Source organism: Ammospiza nelsoni, chromosome 13 (assembly GCF_027579445.1).
Source record: "Ammospiza nelsoni isolate bAmmNel1 chromosome 13, bAmmNel1.pri, whole genome shotgun sequence".
Lineage (NCBI taxonomy): Eukaryota > Metazoa > Chordata > Aves > Passeriformes > Passerellidae > Ammospiza > Ammospiza nelsoni.
In genome coordinates, this window is record NC_080645.1 from 15,592,191 (window position 1) to 15,619,138 (window position 26,948).

The following is a 26,948-nucleotide window of genomic DNA, read 5'->3' on the forward strand; positions in this document are numbered from 1 at the left end:
ATATAAAACAGAACAGTAAGAAAATAAAATCAATAAAATTAATAGAAATTAACATGGGAGGTCACTATTGAATTCCAAAATCCAGACAGAAAATTTACTTACAAACACTGATAAAGGACACGGGTCTCAGCCTTCCAAACTCTGACACATTCCAAATTAATTTAGTTAGCATTTCTCCAGATTCAACTGCATCACCAGGCAACTGAGGCTCCAGAATCTGCATCTCTCTGGGAAGGATGTGACCAAAGAAATGATGTGCTGTTCCTACAAAGGAGCTGAATTCTGCCTTGGTACCTTGTAAAAACCTTCTCTGCACACACTGACTTGTCAATTAAAGCCACATCCCTGAGAACTGAGCATCTTTTACTGCCTAAGGCCAGGCTGGATGGGATTGTGAGCAACCTGCTCCAGTGGAAGGGGGGTTGGAACTGGGTGATTTCCAGTTAAGCAATGGTGCTGCAGGAACAGAAGGAATAAACTGTTCTCTGTGTTCAGCAGAGACAGGACAAAGAACAAGGAGCTCGAACTGCAGCTCAGGCACTTTATATCAGAGTGCAAAAGGCTCCCTGCAGCAGCAGCTGGGCACTGCAGAAAATTGCCCAGACAAACCATGGCAGCTTCTAAGAAGATCCTGGAGAAGTGTGGGTAGAGCTGGGGAAAGGAAGGCTGCCTCTCACAGTCTCTTCCATCCATTTGGGCAAGGGTATAAAAATTCCAGCAAGCTTTGATTTCACCCCCTGGAAAGGGACCCACAGTCCCGGCCCGGCCCCACCGAACACCCTCCTCCCTCCCAGCCGAGTCCCCGCCCCTCTGCCCCGGCCCCTCCTGGGAATCGCTGCCTTTCCCCTCTGAAATTTGAATAGACCTCGCTTAAAATACAACAGAACTCCCTTCAGAATGATTTGTTTAATGGTTTAATGAAGTCACCACTAACGCACTGCTTAAATCCAGACTTCGACCTTCTTTTTCCTAGAAAGATGGGGAAAAAAAGAGAAATCTGTGATTCCATGATGGTTTGGAATAAGCATTTCAAAAAATGAAGCTGGCAATACATTTTCTGCTGCATCAAACCAATATAAAATTACATGTTAATGAAGCATCTGGGATTGAATGTGAACCCAAGAAGATTGTCAGCAATCCCTGGGGTGAGGGATTCCTGTCACCCTGCCCATGTCAGAGCAGAGCTTTGCTCAGCCCTGGCTGGGAATGCTGTGGGGCTCAGGGATTACTGAAATCTGGCTCCTGTCATTTGCCTCTCAGAGACCCCAGTCTGCAAATCCCAGCTGAAATTCCTCCTGATGCTGATACACAGATTGACTCTCTTCAGCCTGTCCCCATCTCCACAAAATTCACAGGGATGTGGAAGAGGCAGAGGCACAACCACAACTGTGACTCTTCTGCTCCTTGTCCAACACTGGAGAGCACTGATTTTTATTTTGCTAGGAAAAACCTCATCCAAAAATCTCAGCACTTTTGTTTATTTCTCCAGCTGGCACAGAGAGGAGGAGAAAACAAATGAAAGAGGCTTAAAAAGCGAATTTTGAATAGACTAGGAATGAAAAATAAAAGAAGATACTATAGAGTCACAATGGCCAAGGTGGAGAGGGATCTCTGGAGGTGATCTGGGCCAAACCCCACACTCAAGCATGGTCACTCAGGACTGTGTCCAGACAACTCTAGAATATCTCCAAGGATGGAGACTCCACAAACTCAGAGACTGTCACAGTGAAAAAGTGTTCCCTTCTGTTCATTTGGAAAACAATATTCACAAATGCAGGAAGTTCACAAAAGCAGGAAGAGCTGCTCCACATGCCAGCTTTATTAATGTTTTCTATAATCATTAAATGTGCAGTTTGAGTTTAAAAAGCTGCTCATTGAATTATTTTTTCTTTTGACTCTGTTACAGCCTTTGATTAAATACTGTGACCTACTGCAGAAACTTTTCCTTTGGCACTCTCGGGTGGAGCTACACAAAACCAACAGCTACTGTGCCAATGAAAATAAACAATGTGAAATACTCACAGCTCTGTATTCCAAGAACATTTCTTTGAAAGCCAGAAAGTCTGTAAATGTGAGAAGCAGATCAAATATATCACCTGGCATTTCATCTTTGTGTTGTCTACAGAGAAAAAGAAGTTGGGAATGAGAAAATTGTGTGAGGAAAATTTGTTATTTTTAAAATGGTACAAGGTCAAAAAGGACAAGTAGAATGATATCAGTATTTAAACAAGAATATTATTGCAGGTTATCATATAGCAAAACTGCAGTCAAATATCACCAGGCAGTATTTCCAATCCAACTCCATTGTTAAATTTATCTAAATCCAAGACCTATGAGTATCATATCAGTCCTTGAAAACCTGACCTGTTTATTTAAGAAACATTAAAAATTAACCAGATTCAAATATTTTAAGATACTCAGCTCCCAATTACACTTGATTTTCTTATTTAAGGGGAAAACCAGTGATCTTTCAAAAACAAGCTCTTCAGGAAGCTGGTTAAGCTAAAATGACCCAATGCAAAAGCTGAACACAAACCAAACTCCTCTCTGGATGCTCCATATGAAAACTGCAATAAAGGAATTCAACCACATGACTGAAACACCACAAGGCTACTGAGGTGCCTGGAAGAGTTAAGACACAATCTTTTAAGGGTCTGGCTTCAAAGTGACAAGAAATACAAAAATCCTCCAGTGCTCTCAGTCTGACTTTTCTTCCTACCCCTTCAAACCCAATCAATATATTTCAGCAGGATAACTCAGAAATTTACAGTTGCAGGACATGCTGAAGGCAAGAAAAGTGGTCAGTCACAGCCAGCATGAACACTTCTATTTTAACTTAAAGTGGAACCATTATCTAGAGTGAGAAGAGCCAAAAACCTAGGCTTTTTTAATCTAGATAAAAAGAACTGAGAGGCACACAAGCCACTCCTCAACCAAAGCAAAGCAGAGACTTACTGCAATGACACTGTGAAAGCAACCATATCAAACCCACGAATCCGATCGAGCAACTTCTCTTCAATGTATTTCTCTACTAAGGAGATCTGAAAAAAACCCAGACAAACCACCCCAGTAAGATCACAACAATTTCAGAGGCAGATTTCAAACAGCATCCTTGCACTGACACCTTCCTGACACTCTGCATGATCCTTACTGCAGATTCCTCAGGGGGTGCTGCTGGTTCTGCTCTCACACCAGCCCTGAGGCACAGAGCTGCACATCTTTTGCTGGGGATCTTGGGGAGAACAAACACTGACTATCTGTATCTAGTAACAAATATTTGTATCTAGAAACAAATATTTTTCCAGCTCATTTAATGGTACTGAAGAGCAGACTGGTCTAGTTTCTTGATTATGCTTTGTATGAAGAATGTGACTGAATTATCCAATACAAGAAATAAAACAAGTGGAAAATAAGAAACTTTGCTTGCACACATGCTAAACACATTTACTACAGCAATTGGCTAAATTTCTATGCAAGGGAGCTACACTACTTCCAAAAAAAAAAAAAAAAACAAAAAGAGAAAACTCACAAAAATTCACAAAATTTTCCCAATTACACTTGATTTTCTTATTCAAGGGGAAAACCAGTGATCTTTCAAAAACAACTCTTCAGGAAGCTGGTTAAGCTAAAATGACCCAATGCAAAAGCTGAACAGAAACCAAACTCTTGTAATTCTAGAAAATTTTGTGTAAAACAATGAGAAAGGACCCTAAAGCTTCAGAAAAAACCTTTTTGCTCACAGATCATGGCTGTGCTTCTGAAGGAAACAGGAACTTGTTGGGATCTGCTCCATTTAAGCCCAGTATTTTATAAAGGGAGAACTATATTAAAAAAAAAAAAAAAAAAGGAAAATAGGAAAAGGTATCTTACATATTCATTAAAAATGTCGGTATAGATGAGCTTGTTTTCTTCTGAGTCATCAAACTCCTGGTAGTGCTTCTCCAAAAAATTCCTCTGTATTAACTGGAAATCATCATCTGGGCCATGACAGAAAAGCAGCACAGAGTGAGGAGTTTAGTCATTCTTTCTGTAACACAAACCCCACATTCACTGGTCCTCTGCTTCCCTGCTGCAAGCACAGAGCCCTGCACACGTGCAGAGTTCATCACATCAGCCCCACAGCTGCTGCCAAAGCACCACTTCTGACCCATCTGTGAGAGAACAGAGGCTGATGGTGAAATATTACCAAAACAGTCCTGCTGCTCTACATTTATTAATAGTTAGTTATTCTCAACCTCTTTTTGCTCTGGCTCTAAAGTCAGCAAAACATCTGTATTTTTAATAAGTGAATACCTCTTTTCTACAAGAACTCTATGTTTTTGTCTTTGAATTTAAAAATATTAGTGAAATTCCCAGATTAAATTTTCAATTGCCAAATAATTTTTTCCAGTTGTGGAAGAAAAGAAGAGTAAAAATAAACACAGTAGGTTACCATGGAATTCCACAAAACAGGTATAAATAAAAAGTTTACTTATGAACACTGGTAAAGGACACCAGGCACAGCTTTCCAAACTCTGAAATGTTCCAAATTAATTTAGTTAGCATTTCTCCAGATTTAACTGCATCACCAGGCAACTGAGGCTCCAGAATCTGCATCTCTCTGGGAAGGATGTGACCAAAGAAATCATGTGCTGCTCCTATAAAGCAGCTGATGGCTGATCAGCATGAATTCTGCCTTGGCACCTTGTAAAACCCTTCTCTGCACACACTGAGTTCTCATTAAAGCCACATCCCTGAGAACTGAGCATCTTTTACTGCCTAAGGCCAGGCTGGATGGGACTGTGAGCAGCCTGCTCCAGTGGAAGGTGTCCCTGCCCATGGCAGGGAGGGTGAGTGATCTTTAAGGTCCTTCCAACCCAAACCATTCTGTGATTCTGTGACCATCTTTGTGCTTTAGGGCTGGATACACAGAAATAGGGCTCCCCATTCTTGCAGCTTTCAGTCCTGGAATAGAACCAACCCTCAACAGAACCAACTTTATATCAGAGTGCAAAAGGCTCCCTGCAGCAGCAGCAGGGCACTGCAGAAAACTGCCCAGACAAACCATGGCAGCTTCTCAGAACATCCTGGCAGAGATGTCAGGAGAAGCCTGGGCAGAGCTGGGGAAGGGAAGGCTGCCTCTCACTCTCTTCCATAAAAATCCCAGAAAGTTTTGATTTCTCTGAGATGCACAAGCATCTTTACTGTTTCTCTAAGAAGCAATGTGCTGCAGTGATGTGGAGAATAATTTTCGAGAGTCACAAGCACACAGAAGAATTTTGTGTATATTTTTATGACACTACCAGGTAGGAAAGGAAAGAAAGCCTCCATGAAGCAGGCAGGGGCTCTGTGTGTTGGCTAATTTACAGAAGAGCAGCTGGCAACATGTTTAACAGCTCTGCTGTTGTCTGTACCTACTTGCAAACCTTACCCATTATGATGTCCTCCAGATAGCCAACAACTGCATCAAACTCATCAGAAGTGGTGGAGCTGAAAGCAAAAGAAAATATATATATTTTAACCCCAGCAGAAAATTAAAGTTAAAATTAAAAAGTGTTAACAAAAGCCTAAGTACAAATAAACAAACAAACCCAGTAATTGCAAGATAACTGAAAAACTTCCCAGTTTCAACCTACAAAGCAATCCCTGGCACTGATGAGAAGATTGCTCCATGGAGATTCTCATCAGGCCTCTACTCTATTTCCTCCCCGTAAGGTGCCTAATTGCAAGAAAGAATAAATGTTGTTTTACTGGCATTACTGTCAAGGTAATTCTAGTTCTGGTGCAAAAGAATGTAGAGTGTAATTAGAACAGCAAATTAAACCTTTTCCAACCCACAAATCCCAGCTGCTACCAGTTTCACTTCTCATTCCTGCACATGGTGATCACAGAACTGTAGACACGCTAGAGAATATTTCGAAATATTTGGTCTTGTGGAACAAGAACGTATACACAACTAGTACATAACTGAAGAAACTTCAATATTTTTCTTATGCAAGAAACATCCTTATATGATCCGAATAAATGGGATAATCTCCTAAAGTTATTCCACCATGAGCAAATATTAAACACCATTATGGATCTGAATTAATCCAGGGAAGAAATCTTTGGTGCCAGCATCAGGAGTCTGGATCTATGATTGTGCAACTTGTTCAGACACAGTAAATAATCCACAGGATGTCTTTGGCATTCACAGCTCTTTAGTGGGAGATGAACTCTTCCTATTCCCTCCAAGGGATGAAAGACAAACTTTTCTCACATGTGAGGAAAAGAAGTCTCAAAGAAACAGGGATATTTGTCTTTAAGAAAAAAAATCTCTTAGATCAGTGAAAGCAGCATTTAAATTCAATTGAATGTCTCTTTCTCATCAGTAAACAGAGTAGGATAGCCCTTCCAACTGAGTTTTAAAAAGCTCATTAAAGTTACTCTGCCATTAGAGAATACTCCAGTGAAATTAATCCAACAGCAGTTGAGCCGACAGCTTAACTATAATCAGGCTCGCTCTGATCAGGAAAAATTAAGGGATCTTTAATTTACACCGGCTTCTGCTCAGCGAGGACATCCGGGCAGCAGCATTGCTGCTCCGGGGAGGGGAGCGGAGCCGGGGCCGGGCACAGCCCGCGAGAGGGCGGCACAGGGCGGCAGCTCAGCCGGGCTCAGGGCTCTGCCAGCGATAATTTACACTCTTTTACCCCTCCAAATAAATGCTACTGCGACTTCTACAGCTTATCCTAACAGCAACAGAGAAAGTGTTAATTTAAACCCTGGTTGAAGTCTGTGCAAGTAACAGAATCAAAGAACCTAATTCCATCTCTTTATACAACACACGGGCATCCACACACCTACAGAGACACGAGCTCACCAACTCTGGGGTTTTATTCCCCGTCACAGTACCCAGACTGGGCCAGCACACTGTGCTGCTGAGGCAGCCCTGGCACCGGTCAGAGTCTGGGGCTGAAAGAGTTAAATCCATGCATGACAGAGGCACAGACACACAGCCCCTTCTGCCACAGAGTCTGGGGCTGAAAGAGTTAAATCCATGCATGACACAGTCACACAGCCCCTTCTGCCACAACTTCTGGGAGAAGAGTACGGCAGACACTTGTGGGGTGAAGCAGCAGCTTAGCACCTGCCAGGGTGAAATTTGGCTGAGGTCACCTGTGGATGGGCTCAGTTTTAGGAGGAGAACACTCAAGCAGAGGAAGAGTCTCCTCTCTCTCAGGATCAGTGACATAAGACAACAAACACTCTGAAAATAAATTCTGGATTTAAAATGAACACCAGAATAAGCAATTTCCAGCCTTTACAAGGCTTGCTCTGATCCCTCAGCACAGCTACACTGACCGCAGTGATATTTAGTTTGATTTCACCTAAACTCTGTACTGATGTTATTCCCTCTTGCAGCTTTGCATTCTGCACCTTTCTTCTCCTAAGAGGCAGACTCTGCTAAACAGCGTGGTGTAAATTCATTCCTGCAATTATATTCCTATCAAGATATCTTAATCAGCAATTAGCTTATTGAAATCTAACACATGAGAATGCAGCATACTCACGTGGCTACACCCAAACTTTCTCCATCAGAAGTCTCCATTGCTCCTGCCTAGCCAGAGTGGAGATGTATGTTTCAGCTGTTAGTGGTTATTTCTTCTTTTTGACCCAAGTGCTAAGGAATAACATGACTTAGTGTTAATACACATCAATTGCTGAACTGCCATATATTTCCTGAAGAGCAAATTGGGAGATGAATTTTAATTCTTAAACACAGGAATTCCAACATCACATTCTTCCAAAATGATTGCTTTTTTTTGTAATAACCTAAATAATCTAGAAACTTTCTCTGCCTATTCAGAGAACAGGCTCAAAATATAACCAGATCCTATAAAAGGGTTTTGGGTCACCTCTCCATCTTTTCTCCCGAAACATCTCTGACTGACCGTTATAGAAATAAAGCCAGATAAGATAAGAGTGCCACCATGCTCTAGTGTGTCCCAGAGCAGCTTTGGACAGAGATCCCGGGGGCTGTGTCCTGGCTGGACACTCGGCCCGTGGCTGTGAGTGGGCGCTGGGGACAGGGCACACCGGGAACGGGGCACACCGGGGTCAGGGCACACCGGGAACGGGGCACACCGGGTCAGGGCACCGCGGGCACAGGGCACACCGGGGTCAGGGCACACGGGTCCCCGGGGCCGCTGGCGATGGGACCCCGCTGCTCCCGCCAGGCTTCCCGCACCGCCGGCCCTCAGAGCAGCCCTGGGCCATCCCCGCGAGCCCGGCGGGAGCCGAGCGCGTCCCTCGCCTCCCCATCCTCAGTCCCGGCGAGGGCGGGTACAGCCCTCCAGCCGTGTCCCTCCCCAGGCAGCCAGCCCGCCACACTCCCTCCCGCCCCTCAAAGGGACCCGGGGCAGCGGGCCATCACCGTCCCTGTCTGCACAAGGCGGTGCCATCCCGCCGTTCCCGGGGCGCCGGCCCCGTGCCCCGCGCCCCCGCCCGCACCCACCGCCCTCAGGCCGGCGCGCAGCCCCCTCCCCTCGGGCCGTCTCCTGGGGAACGCGCTCTTCCGCCCCGCCCGCAGCCAATCACAGCGCGGCTCCGGCCCTCGGGGCCCGCCCCCGGCCCGCTCGCCCAATCAGAGCGCGACGGGGGCTGCGCGGGAAGGCGGTGCCGCCGTCATGGCGGGTTGGGGAGCGCGTCCTGCGCCGGGCCGGGCCCTGAGGGGGAGACAGGAGGCAGCGTTATTTGCTGTATTACAAGTATTTGCTTGTTAATGGCAGCGGTAGAGTGGGCTTCCCCTCAGAGGGTTGGGGACAGCCGCAGCTGCTGCAGCTCAGCGAACAGTACGATGACCCCCCCCCCCGGCACCAATGTCCCACCCGAGGGCATAGATGCACCTCAGTCGAAAAGGAATTAAAGAACAACAAACAGCCTTCAGGATGTTTTTATTGTTGAATGGACAACTTTGCTACAATTCGTTTCCCCCTGTGGGGGCCTGTGGAGTGGGGCAGCTCCCGTCCCTGTCCCCAAAGCTCCGGGGGTGCAGGGAGCGGGGCTGACCCCGCACCCGGCCTGACAGCCATGGCCCCGGCCTGCATGGCGGCACAGCCGGGCCCAGGGTACAGCCTTTCCCTTTGTGAAATGAACAGGACAGTTCTCTGCAACACAGCTCCCTCCTCCGCCACCGCTGGCTCCCTCTGCCCAGCACCAGCTGCATGGAAGACGGTCTGGGGCAAAATTTTCCAAAGCATTCACATCTTTTCCGTAATACAGGCACTTAGTCCCATGTCCACAAAGGCAGCGAGGCTCTAAGGTCACCTGCGTTCCAAGGGACAGCAGATGCCCAGAAGCCATTGTGGACTTGGGCCTGAAGACCTTAATCTCATACAGCAGTTGATACAAATTAGGAGTCCTAGGCACTTCTGAAAATTTTACCTCAGTTAATCCTGGCCAGGGAAACCAAAGCCCTGAAATTACTAGACTCTATTAAGGCAGAGTTCAAAATGGTTCTGTCCCACCTCTTCCCTAAAATATTTGTAACTTTGTACCTTAGGGATAAAAAGTCATCATTGCATTTGGAAGCGCTTAGAACTTCATGTCAAAGTGATTCTGAATTTTTAACACCCTTGTGGCAGTGATGGAGCTCATGTTTGCTCACTGAGCTGGAAGGGACTCGGCCCCAACAAAACATGGATACAGCAAAACATTGTAAAGTACACTCAGCAAGGAAATGAGATCCCTGTGGCACAGATTTGCCAGCCTGACTTAAATCAGACCAGGCATCCAAGGTGGAAGAGAATCCACATTTTAGCAAAAACACTAACCAGCACTCTGCTGCTGGATTCAGTCTACATTTGGACAAAAGTCAGCATGAAAACGATGGACAGAACTTTCCTAATTCACACATCTCTGGATGAAGTTCAGCACCCTTGAGTCAGCAAAGGCAGAAGGTGAAAGGAGTTGCTGGAGAGCTCGGTTCTGGGACCTGTGTGCAGAGCTCTCAGCTCCTGCTGAGGTCTGTAGGAAGCCAGAGTGCTCAGCAGGCTCTGCTTTGTTAGTACTTCATAGAACAATAAAGATAATAAATGATTTTAAAAATTAGCTACATCACACCATGAGAATTCACTACAACAGCCTCTGCTGCTGAATCACTGCCAAGAAGTGGGATGGTTTTGGTGTAAATTGTGTGTGAATTAGCAAAGTTCTACTATACAGATACTTTTAAAAAATCAACCGGTGCAAGACTTGGAAGAGACCGAGTCATATCCTCAGTTGGTGCAAAATAAGCAGAACCCCACCTATTTTTGTGCTACTTCACTGACACCAGCTGTGAACCCTGATTCCTTGTAGAAACCTAGTAAAAGTCAAGAGCTGCCTACTGAAGTGCATCCTTAACATACAAACGTCACAAATGTGTAATTAAAGTGGAGCAGAGATTCCCACTGTATGATCCCTACCAAAAATAGGAAGTGTGGCCCCAAACCTGCTCAGAGCAGGACTGACAAGTGGCAAGCAAGGTGCATTTTTAAGGAGTTAAGAATAAGACTGAAATTGCTATCCAAATAACCTTGTTTTAAATAAATGGGTCAAGAACTCTCCTCTAATATTTTAAGATATATTCACTTTGGAAAAATTGAGCTAACTTTCAAAAACAATACTGATTAAAAAAGATGTTCGATGATACCTTAAAAAATACCAGAATATCAAATTAATTCCAGTCCAGCATTATAATTAGTTAAGAATACCTCCTGAAAATTATAACCTCACAAAAAAATGTGGGTACCGAAGTTAAAAGTATCAGAAACATTATGTACTTGAAAATACCACTGATCTTTTAACATTTAAAAACAAATCATAACATTCTTTGGAATCACCAAGTTATTAAAACCTGTGAGTTTCTCTACAGTCTCCACACTGTCTTTTCAATCAGTCTGTGTACAGATTCAGTCTTTGAGCAGTTTAATATCTGAAAATACAGAGTCTCTGACCAGCAGGAGGCTACATTAAACAGGAAAACATTGGCATTCTCTTTTTAGCACTCACTTCTGCCAAAAATAGAGACTTTCGAGCACAAGACAGCACGGCCCTGTTTTAGGAAATACTTATTTTCTCCTCTTTTCTAAAATGCATTGTATGTGTACTTCCAGTGCAAATTTTTTCAGCACTTGCGACAGGCGAGAAGGAAAAGGGGAAGAAGAGACAACTCCCTCTGCTCTTGCTCAGAGGAACCAATAGCCAGAGCTCCTGACTGCTGAATCCAGCTCCCAGTGCTGGCAGCTGGGAAGAGCTTATTAAAGATTTCAGTTTTAACATAAACAGATTACAGGTTAGCATGAAATCTGGCCGTGGCTATGGTTCTATGTGCATAAGGATTGGTTAGAGATGCTTTCCCCTTTCAGTATTGGTTGGAGTTCTTTAAAAACAAGTCTGTGGTGTTTCTCCACGTGTGTCATGAAATGTGAGAGATCTGTCTGACTCGGGTTTGTATTTCCTGTCGACACAAAGGGCAGGTCTCCAACTGCAAGGCACACTCCATGCACAGGTCACTGAAGGAGAAGAAAAACCAGTTAAAGCCTGCTTTTACAGTATGAAAAACTAACCAACAACAACAAAATAACACTAAGCAGTTTAGTCAGCCTGCCAGAGGCACAGTCAAGCCCCTCAGTGTGGTGGCATTGCAAGTCAGGTGTGGTGGATCCATTTACAGGCTTTGAGAGGAGCTCCTGCTGCTCAGCATCTCCCAGACCTGCAGCTGCTCCTGCAGCTGCTCAGGATTCCATTTCCCTGAGCTCATTAATCCTTGCACTCACTCTGGTCTGGAGAGCAGCTCCAGTGCCCTGCAGCAAATTCTCCAATCCAGGCACATGTCTTAACTTTCTAGCATCTAGACACATGGCAAGACTCCTTCCATGAGTGCTCCAGAACTCTAAGGAATTGGACTTAACTGGATTCATTTCCCAGCAGGCTGCTTAAAGGTAGGAAAGCGCTATTATGGTATAACTCATACTGCTGGCTCATTTTTAGCTTTTAGAGGAATTTGTGACTTGAGACAATCCATTTCTTGAACATTTAATGAGTGTGCAATGTATTATGAATTTTCTGCTCTCCTCACATGATCTGGATTTCACAGCACCAGTATCAAGTATTTACTTATCAGTAAAGCCTTTGACATCAGGGAAATAAGACTCAGTAGCCCAGGGCAGCACACAGATGTAGCCTCTGTACTTCCCCAAATACACAACCAGGGGTTCCATCTGCTCAGGTGTAGGATGAATGGCATAGTGGGAATACTGTGTTTAACCTCTACACATAACATCCTTAAAAGGAAGGAAGGTTATTTCCTTTATCCTGGGGAGTCAATCAAGATGAGCGGGGACTGCATATGGCCTCATCCAAGCTGAGCATCACACACACATTTCATATTTCTTTGGATTTGGGTTTAAGCTTTTACCTGTGTCCACATGGCCTGAGTTCTGTGTCTGCTATCTCATCACAGCAAAGTGTGCAGCAGTTCTCTCTGATACTCACTTGCTTCAGCAAAGCCAGGCGCCTGTGTCTGAGGGGAGACAGAGACACACCCCCCCAAACATTAATTTGGCTCAAAGCAATTGATTCAAAACTATTCTGAGAATTGCATCAAGGCCAACTTAACACTTGTAGCAGTGCTGCATCACACTGCTGATAAACATCAATCACAATTGCCCACAAAAAAAGGCTTAACACACTCACAGACCTGCAAAACAATCTGATTCCCTATGCTGGTCTGTCAGAAAGGGACAAAGAGGGGATTAAATAACAATTCTCCTAGTTCCCACAGCTGAACCACTTACAGAAATTCTTTTGTACCTGGCAACTTTCAGGAGTTAAGGAAAAAACCCAAACAAATAAACCTCACAAACCCATGTATCAACAACATACAGAAACCCTATAATGCTATAACAGAGTTTAAAAGAATAAAACCAGAAAATTAAATCAACATCCCAGTATGGCAACGGCCACAAGGGAGAGAAAATAGGTAAAAATCCCTCATCTGATGAAATAAGACATTTCCCAGCTGGAACACACACACAACACCCATCACAACTACTTAATGGCAGGGTGATGTGTTTTTTCCCCAACACCAGATGCACTAAATTCAGCACAACTCTGCATGAGTTTATGTTAAATCCTGTGATGGATAATTAGGGTCCGCCCCGCCTTTGCCTTATCTCCTATCACTTTTAAGATAATCAAAGCTATGTTTTAATTTAAAATTGGCTTATCATTTCCAAGCAGTTCAGGCTGTAAGGCAGGGATGATCTTTGTTTACAAAGAACAAGTGTCCAGCCCTGAATGGAGCCTTTCAGTGCTATTGCATAATACAGGGTCTGTAGCACAGGAGGCCAAGTTTCACCAGTCAGGCATCAACAGGAAACCAGTTACCCCCAGTTTGTCTCTCATCTTTTGGCACAATCATTAACAGCTCTCACAGCTATTGCCTGAACATCAATCCCACCTGAGCATCAGCCAGAAGCTACAAACCTCTCATTCAGTGTGGGACACTACCAAGACAGAAGAGCACAAATTTGTACCTAATAGATCATCTCAAAGACTACATCAGACTCTCACTTAAAGCACCTGCAGTCACAAGCAGAAATAATTTACTCTGGCTATAGGTAAGCACAAAATGATTTTGCAAGTTGCATTTGATTTTCTCTGCATCAATACAATATTCCAAGCCTCAAAGTTTGCAAATGTGTGACTCCAACGCAGAAGTAGGGGGGCTTTTCTTCTTTTCTTTTTAAATATATTTAAGTACCTCAAATACACTTGATCAAAACTAGATAATTCAAAACCAGTCTCTGAATGTTATTACAGCCAGAGGTACCCCCTCCAACAACATCACCCTCACTTAATTAGTTGCAATTTAAGATTACTTCAGTCACATACTGAAATCCAGGGTATACCACATAGATTACAATGTACAGTGTTACTGCTTATGTTCCAGTAAGTTATTTTATTACTAATAACTTGATTCACATGAGCTATTAGTTTTCACTCCTGCCAGAAGTTTGGTAAAAGCTAAAGAATAATGTATCTAGACCTGTTTTTATCTGGGTTGAATTTTATTTAGGTGGGAAAACACTTCTAAATTTGAATAACCTTTGTCAGCACTGTCATTCAAAAATGGGGAAATTTTCATCAGGATCAGAAAAGGACAATTTCAAGACTTACAATCATTCAGCACCTCCATGCTGCTAACACCACTAATTAGGTCAATTTTAAATAGGACATCTTTTTTTAATTAACAGCATACCTCCTCAATCAGCCTAATAATCCTTAGATGGCAGAAGGTACTTCTACTAAAACAGCTTACTGTGTGGCACTAATTCATTTTAATTAGCTTAATATTACAAAATATATTTTAATTTAATAAATTTTGGTTGCATATCTCCTGCCCTACTGATGAAATTGCACTGGAGCCTATTGTCTCATCCTTTTAGAAGGGGTACCTATGGAAGTACGACCCCATAAGAAATAAATTTTGCTGAGTACAAGGCAGGACTTTGCAACTCAGACATGAAACATTTTATTTCTCTGCATGCAAACACACAAAGTAGGAGGATTACCTGGGTAAAATGATTTTCTCTTCTGCTGTGAGAAAGGCATGATCATTGAAGGTACTAAACTTCATTGGTGGTGGGTACTTGAAGGGTTTTGCCCCAAAGTTGAACTCACATTGTTGATAGGACATGAAACTTGCTGCAGCAAAAAATCCTGATCTGCAACATCATGAACAGGCATTTTAGAATGACTTAAATAATAGCAGAGCTTTCATACATGTTACTATTACCATTTGAAAATATACCCTGAGACAGAGACAAGTTTAATACCAGTGTTTTGCAGCTAACTGGGAGAGCATCAAGCTGCACTGCACATACTTACCTTGTTTAGTTCTCAACTCCTGAATTTACTATTGGGATTTATCTGAATTTCTCAGTGAGTCAAATAAAGGCTGCCTCCTGTGCAACTAGGATTAGTCACATTTAAAATCACAACTACCACCTCTCAAATTTACTCAAAGGGCATGAGTTCAGTAATACCCCAAGTTCTAACAAGTACTCAAGTTTATCAATTCCATACTCAAAGCACAGAGCACTAAAAGCTCAATAAAGAAGATACTCAGCAACTCTTTAAAGTGAACTACTCTTTGCCTGCATCTTGAACTTTATTCTGAGGAGAAAACATGGATGAAATTATTAGCCTGGTAGGAATAACTGATAAAGTACTCTAATGTTTAATTAAGCTGCATGTGAAGCTGCTTTCTAAAGTATTACACCAGCTTACCTTTTCTGAAGTAAAAGGCTGAACTTCCCTAGGAGAGTTAGAGGAGTTCACCATATGTTAATTTCAACAACAGTTGGCAAAATAACCCCAACACCTGCCTGCAATGCTACCAAGAGACATCCTCTGATGAATATTCAATGTGCTGCTCCAGGAGCTGGCCCCAGTGAATGGCAGTCAGTTAACAAGCCCTCTCCAACATTTACCAGAAAGGCTTTGTTTTTCAGAAGATAAGTTCCTCAGGCACCAGAAAATTGTTCATCTTTGCTGCAGCCTCATTCTCTTTCAATGCTATGCTAATTAGACAGCATAAACCACTGAGCTGAACATACCTTTGGAAAGTCCAAATTATTTATTTTGGACCCTGAAATCCACCTGTAAAATTATATCCCTCTTACTGATTTCTAAGCAACTTTCAACAGGGAAACTTGCTTAATGATGGCTTCAGGTAAATAAATATGAATTTACATCTCAAATTAAAAACTCTTCATATAATTAACACAATTATCCACAGAGGTCATGTCCTTCCAAATGAGCAGATACTTACACAGCAGATGAAAATACTTGCTTCTCAGCAGGAAGCTGGTTTCCATTTAAATAGAAGATCATTTGCTTTTCTTGCAAGTCTAGTAGAAATCCTATTGTGTCTCCTTACATGCAAAACAAAAATAATTTAAAGATTTAATTTCTGTTAAATGCCAACAGCCGAAACAATTATTGTTTCAAGTATCACATATGTCACTGTGAGTTGTCTTACTTAAAAGGAACTGTTTGCAAAAGCACAAAAGAAGAAACATTGATACAGACAGTAACTAAAAAAACCCCAACCCAAACCAAAAAACCCAGAAGAAAATAGTAAAAAAAATTAAGTATTTTAGTCTGCCAGAGCATTAATACTACATAGTTGTAGAAGTATTGCAGAGTATTTGCCAAAGCCAGAAGAAAGCTGCACTCTGTCACTCCTTGGCTATTTTACACCTGTTGAAAATAGACTTTAGCAAGTGGGTGTTCTGAGAAGAAATTTCCAATATGCTTGTGCTATTTATTTTTAAGAGGTGTTTTAATTTAGCCATCCTTGGGAGAAATTTTTAATAGAAGAGAAGGCGGCACAGTTCACACAAGCTTGGCATGCACAGAATCCTACCAAGATTTCAAAGCTGAGATCAAGAACAGAACTTTGCTGTCCAAGTAGTTATCCAAGAATTTAAAGTAAGCAAGACAGTGCAACTCCTCCTTAAAAAAGAAAAAAAAAAAGTCTAATTCAGAGATCAAGGTTTTTTTCCCCTTCTCTAAAATAACTCTTTTAACCCAGAAAGAAAGATTTCAACCTTGTTGTGTACAACTACAAACAAGTGAATTTGTAGACCTTGTTTGTACTTGTACAACTACAAAAAAGTCTAATGATTAAATGTCCAATGTTAATTTGTGCTATGATTTTCACTCTGCATTTGAAAAGAAAAAGTGTTTAACCAACAAGACTCTACACAGACTGGGGAACAAGACTGTAGTGCCCAGTGTGCCCATTTAAATCACAAAGACACAGTAATTATTAAGCCTGTGTGATCGTCAGAATGAGGCAGTAACTGCTTTGTTCACACCAATGAACAGACACCTGCAGGGGGAAAGAATCCTGTGCAGAAATGCAGTTAGGATAAAGAGCAGCAGACAGAGTGAGTACCTTCTTTCCAGCAGGGATGGGAGTGTGGTTTACTTCTGGCGTTGTACCAGATCAGCTGCCGGCAGCCATCGTACGCGCAGGAGTATTCATCGTCCCCAATGCCGTAACCTTCCTTCAGAGACAGAGCACAACACCTCAGCCTGCAGCCATTCCCCACACTCAGGGGCTAAAGCCTCTTTTCATTCACCTAAACTGTTGGAACTCTGGAAACTGAGAATTTTGGACTTTCTGTGCTGACAGGAGCTGACCCTGCATTTGACCTGAGGCCATGGAGAAGGCTTCCAAAATTGAATGATAAAACTGGGATTGTGGGTGTGGAGTTTGAGTAAAAGTGTGTAACATTACATGGTGGAAAATTTGGAGTTTAAGGTTTTAAAACATAGTAATATATATAAAGCAAGATGGAAATTTTAGGACTGAGACTGGTCCTTCTCCATGGGTTTGGGTGGTGTTGTGTAATTAGATGAGCAAGTCCACATTGTGGGGTGCAGGTGGTTGGTTATTGGTTAGAAGCCTGTTTTCAATCACCTAAACTGTTGGAACTCTGGAAACTGAGAATTTTGGACTTTCTGCGCTGACAGGAGCTGACCCTGCATTTGACCTGAGGCCGTGGAGAAGGCTTCCAAAATTGAATGATAAAACTGGGATGGTGGGTGTGGAGTTTGAATAAAAGTGTGTAATATCACTTGGAGTTTATGGTTTTAAAATATAGTAATATATATAAAGCAAGATGGATTTTTTAGGGTGGAGGCTGATCCTTCTTCACCTTCTCCATGGGTTTGGGTGGTGCTGTGTAATTAGATGAAAAAGTCATTGAGGGGCACGGGTGGTTGGTTATTGGGTTAAAAGTAAAAATAATTTAGGTGTTATTTCTTAATTAGACAGTTTGTCCTTAAAAGGCCTTGTAGGGAAAAAGATAGGGCTCCATTTTGTAGTTTGTTAGTGAAGTGCTGTAGAACTCATGCTCTGAGAGTGTAATATAGATAAGAACTAATGAACATCTGAGCCCAAACCAGAAATACATCTAACCCCAAACTTGGAAGAAAAAATAAGCAAAGAATTGTCACTAAACCACTCTTTCAGGATCAGGAATGGTTTCCTTCTCTCTCCCCCATGAAGGTAATATTTTTTTCAAACTAGTTTTAGTTTCATTTTCAAATCAAAAGGGAATTTGTTGGGGTGAGGAGGAAAGGAGAGGGGGATAATGTTTCCAAAGTGCCTTCCAGTCTCTGTGACCTCAAATCACTCCTGTCTGTTAAAGTATTTAAATGCCACAAGGCTAGTACCCAAGTAGGTTAAATTTTAGCATCTTTAGAAGTCACCACAGAGTAACAGCCACTCTCTTATCTTGAAGTCTCAGTACCAAGCTTGTAATGTCCTCTCCTCAAGATATCCATGTACCACCAGAACCCACAGTACACAAAGGGAACAAACACAGCCCCTTCAACTAATTTGTTGCATATTGTGTCCCTTTCACATATATAATCCCTCAAATTGTGAAAACATAATCAAGTGATAGTCCTAAGGTGCAAGACAAACACAGACTAAAGAGTTTCAGAGTGGGAGAAAAATCTGTCACATAACCCATGAGCTCATCCACGAAACCCAAAGCATTATGGAAGGTAAGTAACTTCCTCATGCTCAGCATGGTTTGTCTGGAGTGCAAATACCAGACAGCATCTGATTACACAAGCCTCTCATGTCCCAAATTAAAGCTAAGCCCAGCTAATGGGTGTTTACTGTCATATTTAGGACTAGTCTTTTTGTTACAGATGCTGTAAATAAAGAGCATATGGCTTCTGAGGCCTGTGTTTGTGACATATCCAGAGGATAATATCCTTTTATTTCAGGCACACACCTGATGAACTTAAAGAACAGCAGCATTTGGCCACCAGCAAAACAGCTGCAGCAAGAGAAAAATCATCCTGCTCAGAGAGGTGACATCTCCTATTTTCCTACCTTGTACAAGACACACAGAAAAATGCACATACACCAAGCTCCTTAACAGTAAGTGGGAAAAAAAATCTTTTAAGCCTCTTAGCAGTCTAAAGGCAGACACATGGCCTTTTATTTCACACAGTTTCTGTTACACTCAGTGTCTGCAAGGACTGCTCAACACAGGTCTGCATGATATTTTTGTTCAGTTGGTTATTTTTGATTTTGTGTATGGTTTCTAATTTTTTTTTTTACTTAAATCACACTTCAATTTCATGCTCAAAATGTGGAACTGGACTTTGGATGTGACACAGAGATATATGTTATACATCTATGTTATACATATATGTTATATATATATATATATGCATGTTATACATCAGCAGAAGACAATGCTATTTCCATGAATAATTAGAAGAAATGGAGCAAGACCTCTGAACTCACAGAAATACCTGAGTTAAATGGTGACAGAAGTTTCTCTTGCATTCCCATTGGGTTTCTTGCCACTGGTGTTTGCTTCATCTCCTCAATGTATTTATCTCATACCCCCACAATCAATATTTGCTCACATGTATGTATTTGACCTATCTTCATATTAACTTCTGTATTTGACTTAGCTGTAGAATGACTTTTTCTTTAATAATCAGAAATGAGCAGGTTTAACTGCTTATCTCTATATTAAATATATAATTCTTCTACAATAAGTTCCAAGTAGGAGCAGAAAGCCATGAAATTACCACAATAAAGGGCTTCAGGTGAATTTCTCCCTCAAGCTTAGCCAGTAGAAGTGTCAACCCCAGCACTGTTTCCATTCTCAGCACTAGGCTAGGCCTGACATATCTTTTGTCCTAAAATTCTGGCTTGTACTTCAATGAACTTTAATGGCCATTTGGAAGGCTGATAACATGAAAAATTAACTCTAAGATGAGGTAGAAAACGTTTTTGGGTAGTAATAATGACTCTTTCTTATTATGGAAATACTGAAACAAGTTATACCATAGCATAAGAAGCATACAAAGTTTCTAACAGCCATTACAAGTAAATAGTAGGAAAAGGAATACTTAGAACTGAGAATAAGATAATTTTCTGTCTGGATGAGAAGGACAGTAAAGCAAGCTATAAAATAAGACAGTAGACTTGTTCTGTACTCTCAGGAAAAGGCAAGAAGGTAAAGGGCTTAATCTTTTTTTTAATCCTTATTTTTAATTAAAAAGAAGCTTTTGCATTCCAAGACTGTCCCATACTGCTGCTACTAGCAAGTCCAATGATATACCATGTTATCCCAGAGTGAATTTGAGTTATTTCCCTTGTGAAAGTTAATTTAATAGGAAAATGTGTTAAAGAGGATGAGGAAATGGCTGCTTGGTGACCTGTGTAAAGGACAGCATATGAGAAACTGCTGTTCCTGGTGACTTATTGTTTCCTTCCAAAAACAGAGAGTAACTACTGTCATCCAAAGAATTTTCAAGAGATTATGCTACAAGAAATAAGAAATAGAGTTCTTTATAGTTTCCAGACAACAGCCAGCAGATAACAAGCTGTCTCTGCAGCTCTGCATGCCTTAGGTGAACAGTGTCAGTCTGTAGCAATAACTGACATCTCTTGTACCACTAAATTCAGCAAAACCAGCTCTTCACAGACAGAAAAATCGAAGGAAACAAACAAGTGCTCAGTTACAACCACAGAATAACCAGAGCTATTCTCACAGATGCTGTAAGAAGGAAAATACTGATGTTACACCACCAGCTCAATGATATTACAGGTACTCACATGGTTGAGAAATTTGCTGTCTTTGGTTGCCCATCCTATCTGCATCACTCCTGAAGTAATGACAGTGACTTCATAGTACCAGACCCCAGAGTCAACACAGAACGTGCACCTCACGCTTTCGAAGGACGAGGCGTCGCACCGTGCCTACCAGAACCAAACAGAAACCCAAAATCATCACCCAAAGCCAGGGTCTATAAAACCACCACCCAGACCCAGGCTCTCCAAAAATCACCACCCAAAGCCAGGAGCTCCAAAAAATCACCATCCAAAGCCAGGAGCTCCAAAAAATCACCACCCAAAGCCAGGAGCTCCAAAAAATCACCACCCAAAGCCAGGAGCTCCAAAAAATCACCACCCAAAGCCAGGAGCTCCAAAAAATCACCACCCAAAGCCAGGAGCTCCAAAAAATCACCACCCAAAGCCAGGAGCTCCAAAAAATCACCACCCAAAGCCAGGAGCTCCAAAAAATCACCACCCAAAGCCAGGGGCTCCAAAAAAATCACCACCCAAAGCCAGGGGCTCCAAAAAAATCACCACCCAAAGCCAGGGGCTCCAAAAAAATCACCACCCAAAGCCAGGGGCTCCAAAAAAATCACCACCCAAAGCCAGGGGCTCCAAAAAAATCACCACCCAAAGCCAGGGGCTCCAAAAAAATCACCACCCAAAGCCAGGGGCTCCAAAAAAATCACCACCCAAAGCCAGGGGCTCCAAAAAAATCACCACCCAAACAAACACCTTCCTGCCCTGGTTCAAGTTTCTTGAGTATAAGAAAATAACAACATAATTTTAGAGGCATTTCAGACAAAGTGACCTCTCTTTGACCTAGTGAGTAGGCAAGACTGAAAATTGTTAAGTGGTTAAGCCACAGGCAAAAAAAAAAAGGAGAAAAGTAGAAAGTTGACAGAAACAATGTAAAGATTTAAAGACTAAGACAGCCAAGACAGGAAAACCTAAATTGTTGGTTGTTAACTGATTCCTGGTAGAAAGGATAAGGAGGCCTTCAATGTTAATTCATGAAAATTCATTTCTAAGTAGTCAAACAAGTTTTTAGAAGGAGTTAGAGAGGAAGGAAAAAACCACACGTGGCTGAGACAAATATCTGACTGCTGTGAGCTTTTCAAGATGAGACAGGACAAACAATAGAATGATATTTTGACTACAACTGCTCACAAAGTAAGTGAAAAGCCATCTGACTCTGAAGAACCCTCCTCACTTCCCTGGTTTTGGGGCATTACTTTAGTGTGAATATTTCTACAACTGAGATCAGTGTAGTGATGCTGTAACTCTTTGATGACAAAACAAGTTTTCTGTAAAAGCTAGCAGACAAGATGGATTCATTCTACAAAATCACAGGAGCAAGTACAAAGCAAAACCTTTTTCTTCAGCCACTTTTTCAGGCTGAATACATGAAACAATTCCTACCTCTAATCCATGTGGTGAGATCTTCAGGTATTCACTGACATCATTGCTGTTCAGCATGGCCCTAATGTTGGTCAAGTCTACCTTCTCATATGTAAACTGCCTGCCTTCTTTTAGAACTGAAAAAAAATAAAAAAATCCCAACCAGTGTTAGTTGCTGCTGCTGCAAAACATGATTTTAAACACTTCATACAATGATAATCTCTCTAGGATCCAGGTAGTTTTTGGCATAACTGAATGGAACACTGAGATTTTCCCTGCATGAAAACAGCTTTCAATAGTGTGTGTTAAATACCTTCCAAACATGAAAGCATGACCTGTGCCTCTGACTAGAGCTCCCACAACCTAATTAGTACTTGCAGGAAACCCACAGGCAAATGGAAGGCATCCAAGTTCACACCAAGATGCCACTGCTTCAGGATTTACCACTGCATTTGTACATTCAGTGGGCAGAGTTCTTCTGACTCGTTACAGTGGAAACAGATTTGGGGATAGGAAGAAGAGGAAAACAAGGATTTAAAGGTTTCTACCATCTCATTTTTAGGTGATGAACTTGAACTGAGCCAAAGCAGCTCTCTCTCTCTCTCCCAGCTTGCCCTTTCTTCACAGAAGGATCAGAACCATTTCTCTGGCCAGGTGTCAAATTGTTGACACATACATGTTAATTTACAAGTGAAAGATCTTATCTGAGGACCCTTCATAGAACTCAAACTTTCTACAACACTTACACAGACATTTACTAAACACAGCTGACACTGGCTTTCCATAAGCTGACTAAAGCCCCTAAAGCCCAACAGACCTTTTACCCAAATTTCTCTAAAAGGCATTAGAAAATACAAGGTCATTAGAGTTACTGCACCCTTGAAATCACAACTAAACAAGCAAATTCAGTGGGTTTTTAAAAATCCAAAAGATTCATCTAGATCAGTGCTTTGCAGAACACTTTACTTTTGATCACAAAAATCAAAAAGTATATTTAATTTAAAAAGTCTTCAGTAATTCTTTGTGCCAGAGGGGAATGACCACAGGAGTGGCCATCACCAGGACATGTCAGCAACCCAGATGTTCCACAGAGACAGAGCTGCACTGTTGAGCCACTCAGCAAACTGGCTGAAGTGTGGGTTACAGGAAACTGGTGCAAAGAATTTTCATTGCAGCTCCAACTTGCAGAGTACAAACCACTTCCTTTCAAAAACATTTTCCTTGCCAACGTTGTCTTTCCATACCATTACACTGGATATATTTGTTGGTGTGGGTTTTTTTGGTTTTGTTTTCTTTTTCAAGGAGATATTACAAACGCAGCTAGGTTTGTAATGAGCACACTAAGTGCTAATAAAAAATGAACACAAAGGAGTCCTCCATCTCTTTGGAGGAGTGATTACTGTTTAATTCATCCATCCCTTTGTTATACCTACACAGATTGTCTAAACTCCACTGGGCACAGAATCCAACCTGGCGTTTTAAGTAGTCAGGGTTATCTGTCCATTTCTCCAGCAGCATCAGTTGGTCACTAATGCACGACTCAGAAACTGTCATTTTATTTTCACCTGCAATTTAAGAGGAAAAAGAGTAATTGCTATCAGCTAGGGCTAAGTTAAAAATAATAACATCCTACAAATGCAGTAGAACTCTCCACACACACCTAAACCTCAATATTACAAGCATGAAGTTGTTTCCCCAAGCAGAATTATCTTCATTCAGATTTACCACTTCTCAGCATGGACTGCATCATCAGGAGACTGATCACAGCTGTTCTCCATCTCCCCAATATTGATTGATTTCCTTTCAAGTAACAAAGGTCTCATGTCATAAGTCATTATGTAGTAATTTCTCAGATGAGAAGGCCAGTTTCAGCAAATCTTTGTTTGTCATTAAAACAAAAAATATCTTTTCCTGCCTACAAGCTCCCAATGCTGTTGTCCAGCTCTAATACAGATTTATGTCATTGACAAAGGCCTCGTGTCTCAAATCCTTCTACAGCAATTGCTAACAGGGAAAATAAGTTTCAGCAAGAATCTCAGGGGTTTTGAGGGGTAGAGGGATGTCACTAGAGCAATAAATAACAATGCAGGCTCTCATGCTCACAAGTGATCAGGCAAAGCAAGTGACAATAATGCAGAAGCCATGGTGCTAAGAGCAGTACCAGGCCAATACTCACTTGTTTGTGCAAACTTCTCCAGTGCTATTAGTGCAAAAAGCATCACTGTTGGGTGGGACTGGAAGTTCTAAACATGGGCAGTAAGAAGAAGTTTTTATTAATATAGACCCAGTACAGACAAGAAGAGCTGTAAGTCAAAGGTTCAAAGGAGCCTCCAAAATTCCTGTATTCCACCCTCCTGTGGAGATAGATCCAGAGAGATCAAGCTACTCAGAGCTTTGTACCATTGATTTCTCATTACCTCCAAGGATGGAGATCCCACAGGCTCTGGAATTTCAGCTTTTTGTAACATATACTGCCAATATTTAGCAGACATGACTTCAGCTTTTCACAATAATAATAAAATTGCATTCTAATTGCTATGTATGGATACATATAGAAAGATCAAAGACACTTACCAAGCTGTGAAGTAAATATTCCAGTATGCCTGGGCTGAGCAAGCCTATGCTTGCAGGACCTGCAAGAACATCAGGAATGAAATCCCTCTCTGGGAAGTACCACAAACCCATCACCACAGAGCTTTTAAACACAAGGTAACAAATTACAGAACACCAAACAACTTCACAGCAAAGCAAAACTAAAATATAAAACAATTATCATTGTTTCTAGTAAAGTACTTGTTGCACATTTAATAATTACACAGTTACTGGCACATTACAGTCCTGTTCACTTCACTGCTCTAAGTGGGTACAGAGTTCCAGCCAGAGATTTTGCAGTAAGACTCCAGCAGCCTCCACTCAGCATTTCCATGCTCTTTACTTTTGAAAAAAGACTGTCTCCCCTTTACTTCCAGAGTCAATGTTTAAAAACCAGCTCCATCTATCAGTAGCCCAAAAGAAGCAAAACTGAGCACCTGAAACAGCCAACTTGATAGTTAATTATACAGCTTGCAGCACCAGAACAAGCAGCCAATTTAAAATGGAAAAGCCCTGAAATAGTGTCCACTTAATCAAGAGAGAGACACCAGGGAATGAAACTCTGGCACCTACAAGCTCTTAAGAACTTGCAGTGGGTTCCAACACTTAATTAACAGATTTGTTGCCTGAGCTGACACAATGAGATCTGTGTCCACTAAGATAGAAGCAGATAGAGTATATCTCATTTTGACTTTGTATAATACAGTAGAAGTATTACAGTACAAAACCACTTCCAGACCTTGTTCTTTACTTTTTTTTTCCCACAGAAATACAGTAATTGGGTTTTAATAACCATTAGGTGACATTGGACAATCACTTTTTTCCCTCTATTTCCTGTCCACTTTCAAAAAAGGAGTAAAGAAATCTAGATACAAAAGAGATCACCAGGAAGAAGGAAACTTAACCATCAGTTTCCAACTGTGTACTAGGTAGGAATGACAGAATAAAAATTCTATATGAAGTCACCTTAAAATAGAATCTCAGCAATTTTCTTTTAAGCAACACAGAAGAGAATCTTTTCAGCTATCTACAATAGAATAAGACATGTCTACTGGAAAAAACATTTCTTTTTTATTTCTATACAACCTCCAAGACCACGAACTTGATATTCCTGCCTACACTCTAGAGGATGTGTCCTCAGTAATTCAGAAGCAGAGTGGGTCTGCAGAAGAGACTGATTATCAGTGCTAAGGCAATATAACCACCAGTGATCCCCAATCACTAACCACACAGCAGAAGGATTTGTCAATGGCTCATTCAGACATTGAATCAACCAGATTCTGTCACACCTGGTAACCCTGGGATGCAGAAATTGAGTTCTAAGCCAACACCTCTGACCTGTGCATGGTGAGTGCTGAAGCAGAAGATCTTTACTTGCTAATTTCTTTACCTGCTAATTTCTCTGCCAAGCAGCCGAGCACTGCAGTCGTGTTCCGGTGCTTGGCAGGGTGACAAGAGTCCTGGCAAGCAGCAGCTCCACTCAAGTTCAGTATTTCTGTTAACTTCTGTAATGCATCCTGCAAAGAAAAAATCAGAAATCTCTTCAATGCTACTGACAGGTACAGCTTCGTCCTAATTCAATATTGTAAAAACAAGATTGTTTTTACACTTTACTGAAGTCAGCATCGTATTATAGACAACATGGGGTGGTTATCTTTTAAGACAAGATAATTAAGGACAGATGAGAACAAAAGTTCAACAGACCCAAGAGCTGTAACTTTAAAATTACCATCAGATTGTTGGTTGTTGTGATCAACAGCTCAGAACACTTCTGGATTTAAGTGAGCTCCCCATGGCAATAGGAACCAATTAGCACATTTGGCACCACTGCCATCTGATCTACTTCCAGTGTCCTAAAACTCACATCCTTTTCAAAAGAAAAGGACTGTTTCAGATTTTAGAATTCAGGACTAAAGAGACATGCCCCTTCCCCAAAAAGCCCACATTCCCATCATAAATTTAGGATGTTGCCAGCTTTACAGAATGTTAAACTGTGTTCTTGAGAGCCTAAGTGGTTTTCTGTAGTCACACAGATTTAGGAAGTAACCAAAGAGGGTAATAAAGCTAAAATCCCATGCTTTGACTTGCTTTGTTCACACAGAATGGTATGAATAAAATTCCAGACAGGTCTAGAGCATACTCTGCATTTTTCAGGGTAGTTAGGGGTTAATCTAGAGCCAGAACAAGTCATCCCACAGGGAGAACCCCACCCTGAAAAGTTCCAAATCCTCCTCAACTTTCCAGCCTTCATGAAAGTTTCAGCTGATTCAGATTGAAA

General features: G+C 41.7%; 2 protein-coding genes across 2 annotated transcripts in view; both read right to left on the bottom strand.

The window, feature by feature from the left end:
• Positions 1–898: 898 nt before the first annotated feature.
• ARL2BP (ADP ribosylation factor like GTPase 2 binding protein) lies at positions 899–8,532 on the bottom strand. Its single transcript, XM_059481628.1, has 7 exons — positions 8,477–8,532; positions 7,533–7,642; positions 5,411–5,469; positions 3,871–3,977; positions 2,956–3,041; positions 2,023–2,119; positions 899–969 (listed from the first exon to the last, which is right to left on the bottom strand). The coding sequence occupies exons 2-7, from the start codon at positions 7,568–7,570 to the stop codon at positions 907–909; spliced, it is 450 nt and encodes a 149-aa protein (XP_059337611.1). The 5' UTR covers positions 7,571–7,642; positions 8,477–8,532; the 3' UTR covers positions 899–906.
• Positions 8,533–8,898: 366 nt separating this feature from the next.
• The window catches only part of RSPRY1 (ring finger and SPRY domain containing 1), a 36,781-nt gene continuing 18,731 nt past the window's right edge, over positions 8,899–26,948 (bottom strand). The window contains exons 6-16 of the mRNA XM_059481692.1: positions 26,061–26,187; positions 24,653–24,711; positions 24,255–24,321; positions 23,512–23,643; positions 22,100–22,215; positions 20,678–20,821; positions 16,973–17,084; positions 15,842–15,944; positions 14,580–14,732; positions 12,422–12,526; positions 8,899–11,516 (exon numbers count right to left, since the gene is read on the bottom strand). Coding sequence (XP_059337675.1) covers positions 11,420–11,516; positions 12,422–12,526; positions 14,580–14,732; positions 15,842–15,944; positions 16,973–17,084; positions 20,678–20,821; positions 22,100–22,215; positions 23,512–23,643; positions 24,255–24,321; positions 24,653–24,711; positions 26,061–26,187 — 1,215 coding nt within the window. The 3' untranslated portion in view covers positions 8,899–11,419. The remainder of the gene's footprint in view (positions 11,517–12,421; positions 12,527–14,579; positions 14,733–15,841; positions 15,945–16,972; positions 17,085–20,677; positions 20,822–22,099; positions 22,216–23,511; positions 23,644–24,254; positions 24,322–24,652; positions 24,712–26,060; positions 26,188–26,948) is intronic.

Bases quoted from the DNA above. Each gene is read 5' to 3' on its own strand.
- ARL2BP (XM_059481628.1), bottom strand. From the start codon at position 7,570: ATGGAGACTTCTGATGGAGAAAGTTTGGGTGTAGCCAC. The intron at 3,978-5,410 runs GTAAGGTTTGCA...GTCATGGCCCAG, and splicing joins TCTGGAGGACATCATAATGG to ATGATGATTTCCAGTTAATA. The intron at 2,120-2,955 runs GTAAGTCTCTGC...TTTTCTCTGTAG, and splicing joins GCTTTCACAGTGTCATTGCA to ACAACACAAAGATGAAATGC.